At 42.7% G+C, this 17,012-nt stretch overlaps 1 protein-coding gene across 2 annotated transcripts in view; it reads right to left on the bottom strand.

Annotated features, from left to right (window-relative positions):
• Positions 1-16,315, bottom strand: part of plcl1 (phospholipase C like 1) — a 546,809-nt gene extending 530,494 nt beyond the window's left edge. Inside the window, exon 1 of one of the 2 annotated variants that reach the window (XM_068035700.1) lies at positions 15,661-16,315. In XM_068035700.1, the coding sequence (XP_067891801.1) occupies positions 15,661-15,963 (303 nt within the window). In that variant the 5' untranslated portion in view covers positions 15,964-16,315. The remainder of the gene's footprint in view (positions 1-15,660) is intronic. The other variant, XM_068035701.1, reaches the window with a different exon arrangement.
• Positions 16,316-17,012: the final 697 nt, after the last annotated feature.

The following is a 17,012-nucleotide window of genomic DNA, read 5'->3' as shown; positions in this document are numbered from 1 at the left end:
GTCCCGAAGAATCCTCTCTAATAATTTCCCTACCACTGACGTAAGGCTCACCGGCCTATAATTTCCTGGATTATCCTTGCTACCCTTCTTAAACAAAGGAACAATATTGGCTATTCTCCAGTCCTCTGGGACCTCACCTGTAGCTAATGAGGATGCAAAGATTTCTGTCAAGGCCCCAGCAATTTCTTCCCTTGCCTCCCTCAGTATTCTGGGGTAGATCCCATCAGGCCCTGGGGACTTATCTACCTTAATGCTTTGCAAGACACCCAACACCTCCTCCTTTTTGATAATGAGATGGCTGAGACTATCTACACTCCCTTCCCTAGGCTCATCATCCACCAAGTCCTTCTCCTTGGTGAATACTGATGAAAAGTACTCATTTAGTACCTCGCCCATTTCCTCTGGCTCCACACATAGATTTCCTTCTCTGTCCTTGAGTGGGCCAACCCTTTCTCTGGTTACCCTCTTGCTTTTTATATACGTATAAAAAGCCTTGGGATTTTCCTTAATCTTGTTTGCCAATGACTTCTCATAACCCCTTTTAGCCCTCCTGACTCTTTGCTTAAGTTCCTTCCTACTGTCTTTATATTCCTCAAGGGATTCGTCTGTTCCTAGCCTTCCAGCCCTTACGAATGCTTCCTTTTTCTTTTTGACGAGGCTCACAATATCCCGCGTTATCCAAGGTTCCCGAAACTTGTCAAACTTATCCTTCTTCCTCACAGGAACATGCTGGTCCTGGATTCTAATCAACTGACGTTTGAAAGACTCCCACATGTCAGATGTTGATTTACCCTCAAACAGCCGCCCCCAATCTAAATTCTTCAGTTCCTGCCTAATATTGTTATAATTAGTCTTCCCCCAATTTAGCACCTTCACCCGAGGACTACTCTTATCCTTATCCACAAGTACCTTATAACTTATAGAATTATGGTCACTGTTCCCGAAATGCTCCCCTACTGAAACTTCAACCACCTGGCCGGGCTCATTCACCAATACCAGGTCCAGTACGGCCCCATCCCTAGTTGCACCATCTACGTATTGTTTCAAGAAGCCCTCCTGGATGCTCCTTACAAATTCTGCCCCATCCAAGCCCCGAGCACTAAGTGAGTCCCAGTTAATATAGGGGAAGTTAAAATCACCCACCACTACAACCCTGTTACCTTTACATCTTTCCAAAATCTGTCTACATATCTGCTCCTCTACCTCCCGCTGGCTGTTGGGAGGCCTGTAGTAAACCCCCAACACCGTGACTGCACCGTTCCTATTCCTGAGCTCCACTGAGGTGTCCTCCCGCAGTACAGCTGTGATATTCTCCTTAACCAGTAATGCAACTCCCCCACCCCTTTTACATCCCCCTCTATCCCACCTGAAGCTTCTAAATCCTGGAACATTCAGCTGCCAATCCTGTCCTTCCCTCAACCAAGTCTCTGTAATAGCAACACCATCATAGTTCCAAGTACTAATCCAAGCTCTAAATTCATCTGCCTTACCTGTTATACTTCTTGCATTGAAACAAATGCACTTCAGACCACCAGTCCTGCTGTGCTCCGCAACATCTCCCTGCCTGCTCTTCCTCTTAGTCTTACTGGCCTTATTTAATAGTTCCCCCTCATTTATTTCACTTGCTGTCCTACTGCTCTGGTTCCCACCCCCCTGCCACACTAGTTTAAACCCTCCCGAGTGATGCTAGCAAACCTCGCAGCCAGGATATTTGTGCCCCTCCAGTTTAGATGCAACCCGTCCTTCTTGTACAGGTCCCATCTGTCCCTGAAGAGATCCCAATGGTCCAGATATCTGAAACCCTCCCTTCTACTCCAGCTGTTCAGCCATGTGTTTAGCCGCACTAACTTCCTATTTCTAGCCTCACTGGCACGTGGCACAGAGAGTAATCCCGAGAATACAACCCTAGAGGTCCTGTCTTTTAACTTTCTACCTAACTCCCTAAACTCCCCCTGCAGGACCTCATCACTCTTCCTGCCTATGTCGTTGGTACCGATGTGTACCACAACCTCTGGCTGTTTACCCTCCCCCTTCAGAATGCCTCCTGTCCGTTCTTCGTATACTTCCAATGTGATTGCCCCCTTTTTTGTTCCTCAGTTCACCCCATAATGGCCTCATTTGATGATCCTTCTAGCATATCATCCCTTCTCACAACTGTGATTGCTTCTTGAACTAATATTGTGACCTCTGCCCCCTTTTTTATCCCCCCTCTATCCTGTCAGTTGAACCTTGTAACCAGGAATGTTGAGCTACCATTCCTGCTCTTCTTTAAGCCATGTTTCAATAATAACTATGATATCTTACTTTCAAGTGTTTATCTGTGCCCTCAGCCCATCTGCCTTATTCACATATTGACGTATGTACCACTAATCACTGAACGACTGCTTTGTCTATTTTCTAGTCGTCGTTTTCTCTGTCTTCCATGTTCGCTTACTAATTTTCTGCCTTTGATTTCCAGTTTTATTTCTCTCCCTTCTGAATCTAGGCTCAGGTCCCCATCCCCCTGTCAAGCAAGTTCAAATCCTCACCAAAAGCACTGGCAAACCTCCCCGCCATGATATTGGTCCTAGTCCTGTTGAGGTGCAACCCATCTGACTTTTACCAGTCCCAACTCCCCCAAAACTGGTGCCCATGCCCCAAGAATCTAAAGCCCTCCCTCATGCCACACATTCATCCGCACTATCCTCCTATTCCTGTATTCACTAGCATTTGGAATCGAGAGTAATCCAGGGATTACTACTTTGATGTCCTACTTTTTAATTTATTTCTAAGCTGCTCAAAATCTGCCTACAGGACCTCATCCCCCTTTTTACTTGTGTCATTGGTATCAATATGGTCCATGACCTCTGGTTCGCCTTCCTCCTGACTGTTGTGCAGCCATTCAGTTACATCCTTGACCCTAACTAGGGAAGCAACATACCATCCTGGAGTCACATTAAATAGACAGTGCAGTATTTCCTTCAGATTACTGCTCCAATGCATTCCTCTGTAAGTACTATTTGACAAAATGTACAATTACTTAATAATACATAGGTTTTTGGTGTTATAAAAAAATTTTATTTTTTATTTTTAACAGTCAGAAGGTCACATCAGTTTTAGCAACAAGTAGAGCAATTAAATTATTGGTAATTTGAACTATATTACATTTCAAAAATGTTGATCTTTATTGTGGCTGTTGAGAATACTTTACACATTTTATGGACACGCATGATGTTTCAAGATTTTAAACTTCCATATAGAATATGTTTGTTATTCAATAAACTCTTTAAAGTTTAGAAATAATTGTAACTCATTGAAAATTTAACAGGTTGCTTGCAGATACCTTTCTGATTACTGACCTTCATACCTATTTCAATGTAAAATATTATAGCTAATCAAAGCATTCTCTACAAACAATAAAACAATTAAGTCAACTTTGTTGGATAGGGGCATGTTGCTACAGTAGAGCTCTCAAAATACTGCGCCATGAAGTTACAGGATACACATTCATGCTGTTGCTTCTCATGTGGTAGCTCTCAGCAGCGTTATCAGCAAAGCTGCCAAAAAGGAAAACTGGGTTTTTTTCCAAAGGGACTGAAAAGTGAATACAGCATTATCCCAAGACTGCTCTCAGGCAACCTTAAAGAGCAGAAATAAATCAATATGTGGCCAACTACTACATTTGGAATAAAAACAGAAAATACTGGAAATACTCAGCAGGTCAAGCTGCATCGGTGGAGAGAGAACCAGAGTTAACGTTTCAGACTGATGACCTTTCAACAAATCAGGGTTCTAATGAAAGGTCATCGACCTGAAATGTTAACTCCTTTTCTCACTCCACAGATGCTGCCTGATCTGCTGAGCATTTCCAGCATTTTCTGTTTTTATTTCAGATTTCCAGCATCTGCAGTACTTTGCTTTTGTTCTACATTTTGAAACTGGCTTTAGAAATGCTTAAGCCAATCAACTGATTATCTCTGGTACTGAGGCACATTTAAGACACAGAAACTTAATAAGTATGTTGCTACATTACATGACCAAGTTTCACCAAACTATCAAGGAGAAGGACAAGAAAAAAGACAGTTGGGGTGAGAAATGGAGGCTAGAAGCAGCATTTCTACAAGAATGAAATATGCTTAGTGGATTAACTAAGGAGCTAAATAAGCAGCATCCGATTTTCATGACAGAGGAAAGAGCACAAAGCTCGAGGCAATATCATATTTAGCAACTCATTGGCAATCCATCGTGTTGAGGATGATTCTTCCTTGTGGATGGCTGGGTGGAAGTGAGATGTCAGTACTGGTTGTGGGTTTGCTAATGGCATACGACTACTATTTTTACCTCGTAGGCTCTCCCACAGGACATCAGTTGTTGGCCAGTAGAGGTAGTTAGATTGTTGGCTCAAGTAGCTGCCCTCTCTTAGCATCTCTCTCGTCATTCTCTCTCAGTGGCTGCTCTTGTTGATTGGAAGGTCTTGGCACCATTTTTTATAATGGGTTACCATTTTGGTCGCAATTAGGCATCTACTTCCCATGTGTTCATGTTAATGGAGCAGACCTTCATTGAGGCTTTGAGATTGTCTTTGAAAGGTTTCCTTTGGCTCCCAGTGAATAGGCTCCCATACGAATGGGCTCCCTGGCGTAGCTCTGAGTCGAGCATCTGTTTGGGAAATCTTGAGTCAGGCATTCTGACAACATGTTCTGTCCATCTCAGCTGATGTGAGATTATCATGGCCTCTATACTTGGCACATCTGTGCCTTGGAGGACGCTCATGTTTGTTCTTTTATCCTTCAACTTGATTCACAAGATTCATCTAAGACAGCAGTGATGATGTTGTTATAAACGCCATAGCAAGGCCCTAGAAGAGGGACGGTCGCATAGTGTTAATGTTACTGGACTAATAATCCAGAGGCCTGGACTCTGGAAACATGAGTCCAAATTCCACAACAGCAACTGAAGCAATTTAAATTCATTTAATGAATAAATCTGGAATAAAATACTAGTCTCATAAAGAAAATCCAATAGTTTCATGAACATTATTAAAAACCATCTGGTTCATTAATGTCCTTCAGAGGAGGATATTTGTTGTCCTTACCCAGTCTGGTCTATGTGTGCACCAGAACCACACCAATGTGGTTGACTCGACTGCCCTCTGAAATGGCCTAGCAAGCTACTCAGTTGTAGGCGGCTCACCACCACCTTCTCAAGGGCAATTAAGGATGGGAAATAAATGCTGGCATTGCCAGCGACACTCACATCCCAAGAACAAAAAGAGAAAATTGTCCAAGCACCGTAGAGAAGCGTAGTGACAGCCACTGCCCGATAGGCTTTGAGTTTAGTGTCGGGTCTGACATCATGATTCTCAAAAACTCGAGTACATCATTTATCATAGGCTGAGCTAGGACATTGGATTCAGTGGCGCACCTCTTCATCACTGTCAGCTTTTTGGGATAGATAGCTTTCAAGATATGGGAAGGGAGGGACATTTTCCCAACACTTCACCATGAATCTCAATTGAAGGCGTTGGATTTGATATATTTGATGTGGGTTAGTAGAGGACTTTGGTCTTCCTGGTGTTCAGGGCAAGTTCCATGCTCTCGTAGGCTTTGGTGAATATGTCAACCATCTGTTGTAGTTCTTCTTCAGCATACAGTAGTTCTACAACAGAAGTGGTTGCTGTCTTGAGTTACATACAGGTAGAAAAGGGGTGTGGGCGGTTCCCACTGTTCACCTCCCAACTGACTGCAATCGTGATTTGTTAAAAATGATGCGTTAGCCCGACTGTCTTTCGGGTCAAATAAGCAGGCAAATTACAGGTTTTCTCATAGGTTAAAAAATAACTTTATTTTTACACAATTCCCGAAATGGACACAACCTCACACACACACACACATTCACTCACATACATACATAGGAATTGATAGAGAGAAAATGGAAGGCAGGTTAAAGTCCAAAGTGAGCTTAGGTGTTCGTAGCTTTTCGTAAATTTGTTGAATCTTCTCAGGAGGTCAGTCTCTTTTAAAGGTGCAGGCCTGGGTGTTTGTAGTCTTGAACTTGTTGAAATGTTGTAGAGTTCTAGTGGTTACAATTCAGCACAAATTTTGTGGTGTGGATTTTATTACCTTCACAGATGGAGAGTCTTAGTCACTTTGTGATGTCTCTGCTGTTGTGGTTATTCACTTATTGTTCAGCAGGGTTCTTCTTGCTTGGCTGGATCTCTTACACAGCCTTTGACCAGGATGCTTTCGGAGGTGCTGGCTTGATCTCCCCTCTCCAGTGGGCTACCTTTTTGAGGTAAAAATCTATCACATCAGAATTTCTGTTCGGAGGCACTTGACACTTTCCCCTGGTGTGACCACACAACAGGCCAGGATAAGATAACCATGGCTATCGATTGATGTCTGAATGAGGACCATTCTGGTAACACGGTGCTACTTCACATCTATTCATTTTAGTTTGGGCTGTGAGCCAGTCTGTCTCCAGAATCCTTTGTTAGTTCATTCATGTCAGTAGAGTCATTAATATGCAATTGTACTCCTTGCAATTTCTGGTCACCTCATTACAGAAAGGATGTAATTGCATAGAGAGGATACAGAGGACATTTATGAGGATGTTGCCAAGAATGGGATATTGCAGCTATGAGGAAAGATTGGATAGGCTATGATTGTTCTCTTTGGAACAGAGGAGGCTGAGGGGAGATTTGATTGAGATGTACAAAATTGTGGTCGCCTGGATAGAGTGGATGGGAACATCCTGGGGATTACCATTGACCAGAAACTGAACTGGAGTAGCCATATAAATACCGTGACTACAAGAGCAGGTCAGAGGCTAGGAATCCTGCGGCTAGTAACTCACCTCCTGACTCCCCAAAGCTTGTCTACCACAAGTCAGAAGTGTGATGGAATACTCTCCACTTGCCTGGATGGGTGCATCTCCAACAACACTCAAGAAGCTCGACACCATCCAGAACAAAGCAGCCCACTTGATTGGCACCCCATCTACAAACATTCACTCCCTCCACCACCAATGGACAGTGGCAGCAGTGTGTACCATCTACAAGATGCACGGCAGCAACGCACCAAGACTCCTTAGACAGCAACTTCCAAACCCACAACCTCTACCACCTAGAAGGACAGATACATGGGAACACCACCAGCTATAAGTTCCCCTCCAAGCCACACACCATCTTGACCTGGAACTATATCACCATTCCTTCACTGTCGCTGGGTCAAAAACCTGAAACTTCCTGCCTAACAGCACCGTGGGTATGCCTACCTCACATGGACTGCAGCGGTTCAAGAAGGCTGCTCACCACCATCTTCTCAAGGGCAATTGGGAATGGGCAATAAAGGATGGCCTAGCCACCGATGCCCACATCCCATGAATGAATAAAAAAGGGCCTATTACCTCAGCAGAGAGGTCAGTGACTAGGGGGCTTAGATTTAAAGTGATTGGTAGAAGGATTAGAGGGGAGATGAGGAAACCTTTCTCACCCAGAGAGTGGTGGGGGTCTGGAACTCACTGCTTGAAAGGGTGGTAGAGGCAGAAAACTCCATCTCTTAAAAAATGTGCCTGGATGTGCATCTGAAGTGCCGTAGCCAGCAGGGCTACGGACCAAATGCTGGAAAGTGGGATTAGGTTGGGCACCTCTTTTTTTCAGCTGGTGCAAACACAATGGGCCATATGGCCTCTTTCTGTGCCGTAAACTTTCTATAACTCTAAAGGGGTTCTTCAGAGCTATTTCAGCTGAGGTAAACGAGTTCCATCTTTGCAGACAAGTTTGTTGATTTCCAATGTTAGTGTCTAATAAGTTCTGTTGATGGATGTTAAATACCTAGTAGTTGAAGGTAATAGGGTGAACAGGTGTTGGATGTTGAGTAGTTAATTGTACTCAGAAGGAAGAGCCAGCCAGAACTGCCTGGAGATTGTTAGGAGTAGAGTAGTAAGCTCTGTAGCAAGCAATAAACAAACAGTCTCCACTAAAGCATTCCTATTCTCAATCTCTTCACAAACAGTCTTGGAAGTTTCTCTAACGTTCAGTACAGGAGGGGGTCACATGATGGCTACTCCATTTTGACAGTGGTACAAATGTCCATGTTTTTGTGGTTTTGTTTAACAGTTGACTTTTTAATTTATAATTCTTCCATTTCATTGTTGTCAAAAACACTATATGCCAAATGAGAAATATTAATTCATCAGTTGGAAACTTACATTAGACTTTTAATGTGCAAAATCCTAGTTAACTTTTTAAAAAACTGGCAGCCAAGATGGCCACTGCAATTTGCATCTGAAACACCTTTGCACATTGCAAGGCCCAAACAGAGCCAGACGTCTAATGAGAAGCTCAGCCAGGACAATGCTTTGGCTGAGTAGATTATCCAGATCACCCTTGTTAGCGGGACATTCAAAGCCATCTTGAGGCATTCATGAATGGAGATGTCCCTGCAGGGGGGTAAACACCGACAACCCCACCTGACAGAGGTTTTGGGTTTTAGACTTTGGATCTCATTAAAAACAAAGGGGATTGAGAAAAGGCCATGTGACTGTCTCCTCAGGCTGTGAAAAACTGGGAGTTTTGTTGCACAAAAAGAGACAAGCAGTAACTGAGTGTGCAGCAAAGACTGTGTGCCTCCCCCACCACCAGCCCCCACCCCGCCCTCTATCTCTCCAGAAAACGTCAAGTCTGAAAACTGTCTGGAACTGTGGACACTCCAAGCCTACAGACTGCTATAGCCAGAGACCAGGAGAGCTACCTACAATTATGCCTTCAAGAAAACCCTGAGCAAGGCAGGCCAACCACAAAGTGCACTTTGACCAGCCAACGACATCAAGAATACAACTCCAGCTGGAAGATCACCAAATCATCCAACCTCAGACTGTGTATTTAACTTTTATTTATTCTGGACTTTAATCCAGCCGAAAAAAACCTACTTTCCACTTTGTAATCTATTTGTGTGTGTGTGATCCTCGTGTGAATGTGTGCGTGAATGTGTAGCGGATTTTTTTTTAGATCAGGTTTAGCTTGTTGAGTATAATCAACTTACCTTTTTCTTGTTTAAGCACAAGAAAACCTGTTCGATTGGTTCTTTCACGATCACATTAAAGGTAAAAGGTAAAACGCTCACTGAGGTGGTAAGCATAACCACTGTTTAAAAAATAAACCCTGTTGCGGTCAAATAAGAGGAAGAGCAAGGGGTCAGGGGGGAACTGTAAACCCCTCCTCACCTTGGCCGTAACATTGTTTATTTCATCACGGGTCTTCCACGCATGACACTTGGTTTTGGTCTTCAGCAGGCTGAACACTTTACCATCAGTGCAATAAGTTATTTCAGATAGATTGAAAATAGTGTTGGTGAAATGACACACCCCTGTCTGACACCCGTTTTGACAGGAAGGGGACTGTATTGGAGCCATTGTATAGTACTGTTACTTGCATATTGTCACATAGGAGATGGATGGACGATGTTTGTGAACTTAGGTGGTCATCCAAAGTCATTGTAGCATTTTCCAAAGGGCAGTTCGATTCATCGAATCGAAGACTTTTGTGAGATTGAAGAAAACGATGTACAAAGGGATCTTCTGCTCTCTGTACAGATTTAATAACTACTATGTGTATAAAGTTATATACCAGGAGGTACAGCAATAAGTAGGAATACAAACGGGGGAATGTGAAGAATCATCTTTTGGTAGTTCCCAACAACATTAACCAACAGAAATTTCTAATATTTTCATTGCCCCGTGTAGTTAATTACATGATGTAACAAAAGGTTAGCGAACATATTAGTTGCAAATGCCAATTAGGCATTTTTGTGTCCACATACCATTGTTACATTACAAATACAGTCATGATCATCCGCATTGAAGTAACCAGCTATTTGGGTTATTCTGTTGTAAATACACAAATAATACAGTTCTCTTAATATAGTTGGCAATTATCTTAGAAACCATATTTGATCAATATTAACAAATTTAGATGAACATTCAATCATTCAAAATGCAGACTAATTTACAGGATATTTGATTTTATGCAGAAATGTCAAAGACATAGTGAGGAGCGTGCAAGAGTGAGATTAGATTAGGGCTGGAATTTTTCATTGGGTGGGAGGCCCCGACCGCCAGCTGAAAAGTCGGTGGCGACCCCATCTTCGCTGGGTCTGTGGAGACAGGCCGGGATTTTTCGCTCCCCAGGCCCTTAATTAGTCTTGGGCAGAACTTCCACCTCCTTGAGGCAGGAAGTCCAGCCGAGTGGGGTTGCTGGCCAATCAGTGGGCCAGCAGCTCTTAGTACCCCCCCCCCCCCCCCCACCCACCGGGAGCGGTGTTCACTGCTGGGGCTACACCCAGCCATCGCAAGCAAGGTGAAGGACAGGCCTGGAAGGCAGATAAGTTTTTAGGTGCTCGCCGGCAGCAATCACGCGGGCCCCGGCAAGGCAAGGGTTTCTGGTTGGGGGGGCGGGCAGAGTGTTGTGTGTTGGGGGCGGTTGGCGGTTGGGACTTCAGGGGCAGCCCTCCATGGGGCACAGGGTGCCCGATCAGGAAGGAACCCCCACCCCCCCAGTCCACAAGAAGGCCGCCTAGTTTTACCAGGCGGAATCCTTGACGTTTTTGCCATCCCGCCGAGGGTAAAATACCCGCAAGGGGGGGGGGGGGGGGGGGGGGGGGGGGGAGATCCTTAAGTGCCAATTAATTGGCCACTTAAGGGCCTTGATTGGCCTGGGGCAGGTGAGCCCCAAGCTTCACCAACAACCACATGATTACTGAGATGCACATCCCCAGGGTATTACAAATTGATACTGAAGAAACTCCAACTCCATTTAACAACACATGACCATTCCAAACAAAACTCCAAACAATTTTTAAATCAGCATAGCTGTTGCAGACAAAGCCAGATGCAGAATATTTAAGATTAATGAGTGAATTTGAGGAGTGAGTGTTAAGAATGATTGTGTGTTTTCTTCTTTTTTTGCTTTTCCATAACTAATGAAATGCTCCTATTGTCACATTTCATTCCATGTGGTGCGAAAGTGTCAATTAAACAAATATACCAAATGAGAAATATTAATTCATCAGTTGGAACTTACATTAGACTTTTAAAGGGGAAAATCCTACAGGTAAAATTTTAAAAACCTGGCATCAAGATGGCCACTGCAATTTGCACCTGAAACACCTTTGCTCATTCCAAGGTCCAAACGTCCAGCAGGGGCGGAAGGGGGGCGGGAACGGCACGCCCCACTCGTCACCAGCCCGCTCATTTGGGGGCCATAAAATTCCGGCCTAGATGTCTCATTTCGGAAGAAAACACTAGCATAGATTTGATGGACAGAATAGCCTACTTTGTGCACTACCATTCCATAATTTTGTGAGCTACCGACTAAATGAAACAAAAGTCAAATCCTCAACGACTACAGACCAGTATCTCAACTGTCAAATATGTCTAAATTCATGAAAATCAATTTTAATGAGAAGCTCTTGGTACGACTCCATCACGATAAACTATTTATTTCTCAATTTGGCATTAGATAAATATTGTAACTTGTGATGCTTTCAGTCTCAGGGTTCAAATGTGGGGCAGTTGTGTTGGAGCCAAGAGCAAAATCAAGGCAGCATCCCAAAACAAGTCAAAAGGTTTTGATAAGATATAGCATCATAACTTTATTGAGAAGCTGGCCTCCTAAGGCACATCTGGGGAATTCTTACTGAACAAGAGAGCAGAGATAAAAGTAGAAGCATCATAATATTTAATAGCTGCCACATGTGGATAGTTCTTCGCCAACAGGTAATAGAGATGCTAGTGTGAGAATGTGAAGAATATTCTGTTAGTAGTTCTCCTTCCCTGAAGTATACTACAGAAATAACTTCAAAAAGTTAGAAGTTATTATTTTGTAATTGGATGTTTTTCAGGAATTTTGTTACCACTGCCCTAACCAGATGTCCATTACATTTGCTGATCACTTTTTGAATGAACATTCCAACATCACAAGGGGAATTTTATGCTCTCGCCTGTGGCGGACAGCATATAATCAGGTAGAATGGGGGTGGTGCTGAGGACCCCACCACCTTCGCCATAATTAAGTCGGGGCAGGAAGGTCTGTGAAGAGCCTTCCTGCCCTGCTGCCAACTGAAGCTCTTAACTGGACAATTAATACCCAATTAACGGCCTCACCCCACCACCGCAATTAGCCATACAGCGGGCGGCCATGTCACCACATGGGATGTACGGCATGAAAAACCATGCAGCCTGCTTTCCGGCTCCAGGTGCCTGAACAACGAACCCAGCATCGAGAAAGGAGGGGAGCTTGTTGAAAGCCATCCCCCATCGCCCTTGCAACCGACCCCCCACACCCATCTCCCCTGCAACCCCCACGCCGCGAGACCCTCCCCAACCTGACCTACCTGTGGCTTGGGTCCAGTGCCGCTCCTGGGCCTCGGGTAGGTGCTCCACCGGCAGCAGCCACCGCCTCCGCAGTGGCTCTGCTCAGTTAAAGAGCAGCTGGCCACTGAATGGCAGCAGCTGTCACCGGGGTCCTTGATCCTGTGGAATACTCGCCACTGTCCACTTAAGTGCCTAATTGGTACTAGATTCTGCGGGCCTCCCACAGAGACCCCCGTCATCTGGATAAAAATCCCGCCCCATGTGTTAGATTATCTGTCCTCTCAAAATATTATCATCAGGACAACACAAACAGAGTGCTTCCAAATCAAGGTATATCTCTTTATTTATACCAAGAACAAAATAAATGCTGGAGCTACACCTCAATATTGTCGATCAATTCAAGAAGTCAGCACACAATACCAGCAGCTTCGCACACCTCTTCACACTATTGTCCTACCTGTGGAACTCATTCCAGATAGTGGTTTGATCTGGAAAACAATGCTTTGTACACAGAAGTTTAATTACAGAATTAATCTTTCCAATACCACCAACAAAATTTTTCATTTTTGTGGTACCCAATAAAAAAGTCTTAACCTGTGAGCTTCATTGGGGTGAACAATTCAAACTACAATGGTCCAAGACTCCTTTGGATTCAGTTTTTCTGTCAAATATGGGCCAATTTTGACAAGATATCACCTTCACCAGCTTAGAGTGAATGATGGAACATTTACTTCAGAAGAAACAGACTAATTAAAGGAAGCAGGTTATAAGAAAATTAAAATACTAATTGTCTAGAAATACAAAGTTAAACAGTATATATAGGCGAAAATGTAGAAGACTTTAGAGAAAATGGAAGTCTGTTAAAAGTTTGTGTTATAAAATATTACAATAATAGTTACTCTTGAAACAAATTGTTATATTATTGTTTGTTCCAAAGTCATTATGCGCAAACTGGAATGTCAACAGAAAAATAACTAGCCAGGAAGCACAGATTTCTCGGGAGCTGCTGGCAGTTCAAGTATTATTCTTCACTTCCTGCGCTAGATTTGCCACATTAATTAGGTAATGAAATATCTGTTTAACCCAGTGTTGCCTTTCATAATTTCTCTGTTTTTCTGTATGCCCATCAACTATTAATCGTCCCTTGTCCTGCCTCTGTACTTGCTTAAAACCTGTTACATCTCTAACTTTTTCCCAGCTCTGAAGAAAGACCATCGACCTGAAATATCAACTCTGTTACTCTCTCCACAGATGCTGCCTGACCTGCTGAGTATTTCCATCAATTTCCGTTTTAATTTCAGATTTCCGGCATTCACAGCATTGAACTATTAATCTCAATCTGGTGAAACATTTGTCTTTTGATTGTTACATGCTACATCACTGACATGGAAAATGGTTAAGCTAAATACACAATTTAAAGATATCGACAGAAAAATTGCTTTGGTATATTCAGCACATGCATGCAATCTTTACAAGCTGAAGATTTAGACTGGCACACCTTTTGTAGAATGCACCGTTAACCTCAGCACTCAACAGGATCAGGCACAGATGTGGAGCAAAAATGCACAATTGCAGCTCTGCTGGCTTATTTCCAAGATGGACAGCCTGCAACTGACCAGCTTTGTTAATTAGTTTGTTTCTCCAATGGACCAATAAATATAGCCTGTGACTAGTTCTGAATTTAACCAACTAGTCCTGAATTTAACTGCCTAGTCTGAGTTATCTAATCTCAAAGGTGGAGAATAATCAGAGGAGAGCCTCAGAACGCCGGGGTTAGAGAACTGAAGATCTCTCAGAGCTAACCAACATCCTTAACTGGAAGTGCACACTTGGATGTCACAGCAGGACAGATTGCATTCAACAGCGATAATCCTTCTGGTTGAACAGCCGCCAATGTTCACTATCAAGATTTGTACGTAAATAATGATAATTTAGGTTAGATACCCCAGGTACCATCCATGAAATCATACCCAAGCAATGAGTTAAAACCTTCCAAGAGAGAAACACAGGAGAAAATAATTTTTAATAATGGTTATGATTAGAATGTGAATGATTTGCAGGAGAGTGTATATTACAAAAGTAACTATTAATTACCCTATTCTGTTTAGTAATGATTTGACCACTAGCTGGCATGCCATAAATGTAATCCAGTAACCCGATAGATACTATGTTATGCCCAAGGAACACAAGACAAAAAGGCCAATCTTAAGCATTTGAGAATTATGCAACCAAAAACACATGCTAGTGGACACATTTCAAACTAGAAAATAAAGTTTTATGAATATTTTGGTACAAAACTAGCAAAACAAAGTCCAACTTCATATTAACCAATGCTTACACTGTAATAATACTTGTTCCTTTGGTGTGTGATCTATTGCAAGACTCGCAGGACTATAGGTTAGACAAAGAAAATGTGGGTTTTTATTATAACCTAACTAAAACATATATATATATATATATATATACACACACACACAGAGAGACAGAGAGCGAAAGAGAGAGTTACTGCACGAGCCACATCTAAGCACTCTATCAGGCTACATGCACAACTCCGTGGTCATGTATGACGTGACATCACTTCCTCCAGTGACCTTCACTAACAAAAATAGTTATAAAAATGTCATCCAAACTCTTTAGCAAATCTGAGTAATGATTTTACAGTTTAAATCAGAATGTAGGTTCAAGAGCTTCAGAACAAATAGTACTGAGAGTCCCAAAAAACTTGCCACATAATCATGCCAACTGCCATAAGTACAGACAACACAGATCATGTAGGGTTTCTCAGAAAGAAATTAAACATATTTCAGGAGAGCGTAAAGTACAGAAATAACTATCATATTTTATATGTTTTAGTTCATTAAAACTTAGATTGTTGCAACATAATAAATATGCAGGGCAGTTCAGTGTCAATACACCAGTGGTCCATGTGGGGACATGTTACCTCACATGGCCCCAACACTAAGTTCCAAATCTCCGCCAGAGCATCTGGGCAAAGCACAGATTAAAGACTGTTCTCGGAAAGAAATGCGCAACTTATTACCAGACAGTTCACAACAATATTTTCAGCTGTCCGAAACTCGCCAGTTCGCTCAATCAAAAATGCTGAGTACGTTTTATTTATTAAGTTATTTTGGTAAACCGATGAAAACATGGAGAAAAACTTGTATTAATACAGCGCTTTATTACGTCTTGCACATCGCTCAAAGCATTTCACACTGAGTTGCTTTTGGAGTGCGTTAATTATTGTCATGTATGTAAATGCATACAACGTTCTCATATAGATAACCTCACGGAGGGTAAATGACATACCTTAATGATGCTACTCCTGCGGGGTGTAGCTTTGGCAGCCTCGATGAGACAAGCTTCTATATCCCCTGTTGCGGTTGCTCCTACGGACGCTGATCCCCCGGGACTGAAACGATCCCCGGCTGCTGAAAGGGCACGTCTCCTCCTGTCACCCTGCCCGCTTGCCACCTCTCCACCAACTGCTTCCAATTCGCCTTCCACCGTTGTGGCCCAAGTTTTATGGGAATCTCCAACTGACTCAGGCTCTCCAAATACCTCAGAACCTGCAAGTCCACTCTCCTTCCGACCTTCCGCCATTTTGTGCATAAATTATAAGAAACAAAACAAAACTGCAGGTAATTTTTATGTTCTCAACAAAGTCTTCCAGCGGCAATGTTGCCAGGCGAGACTCCCATACCTCCAGCTGTCAGATCACAACAGAAGCACAACACACTTCGGATAAAAACTCACAGTTTGAAAAGGAGGCACGGTTCCATTCACCAGTGTGAAGCCAAGTTAAATCTGCAATAATCTATATATATTGTTTAATTGTGAAGATAAAAACAGGAAGTTTGCAGATTACCCGTTCTGGTGCACAAAGCTGGCAGCACTGCCCTAATCACACTTTTCTTTCTCTTGTTTCTCTGTGCAAGTGGCCAGCGACAGCCTGAAAATCCGTCGGATCTTTCTGTGATTGACGTCACCTTCCACCAGTCAGAATTGCAAAGCTTCGCCTCGTAACTAATCAGAAGCGAGTGTGGGCGAGAGTTCCTAACAGTTCTAGAGGAAAGGTTTCATTGATTACTCATGAAACAACATTACGACTTGTTTTAAGTTTTATTTAAAAATTGCTTTACTAAAGTTCCAGAGAGTGAAATTGTTCAGTATTTTAATTCGTGTGGTATGTTTCTTACTCTTGAACCTTTGTATAAATCTATTAATTCTAAACTATATACAATATGACCGACACTTCCATACATGCAGAAGTTTAGGTGGTGAGACCACTACAGCCTTTTTTGAAGAAGCTTCTTTATTTCAATCAAACTATCACTGAAAATGTTTTTGGAGGGGGGAATGAATTGATGCACGGCTCGCAACATTTATTTTACATGGGGGTGGGGTTGAAGTCACAATTCTTAGTTATTCAGCCGCAAAAAAGTGATACTGCAAGTTCCATCAATCATATTATTCGCTCTACCAATTGCTCAACTTCACTATCATATGTCTATTTTATTTTATTTTGCAAAACATATCAGTGGCCAAGCATCAGAATAACTTCAAAGTTGTTCGGATCTTGGGTCTAATTAAATCTGTAATTACATTCTGTAATTCCTTGAAGCAGCCGGTTGCAAAATATGTCATTTTACCAGAAGCAC

The sequence above is a fragment of the Heterodontus francisci genome, chromosome 7 (assembly GCF_036365525.1).
Source record: "Heterodontus francisci isolate sHetFra1 chromosome 7, sHetFra1.hap1, whole genome shotgun sequence".
NCBI classification, from domain to species: Eukaryota; Metazoa; Chordata; class Chondrichthyes; order Heterodontiformes; family Heterodontidae; genus Heterodontus; species Heterodontus francisci.
Note: the sequence above shows the minus strand (reverse complement) of the source record. Positions and strands in the feature narration are given on the sequence as shown.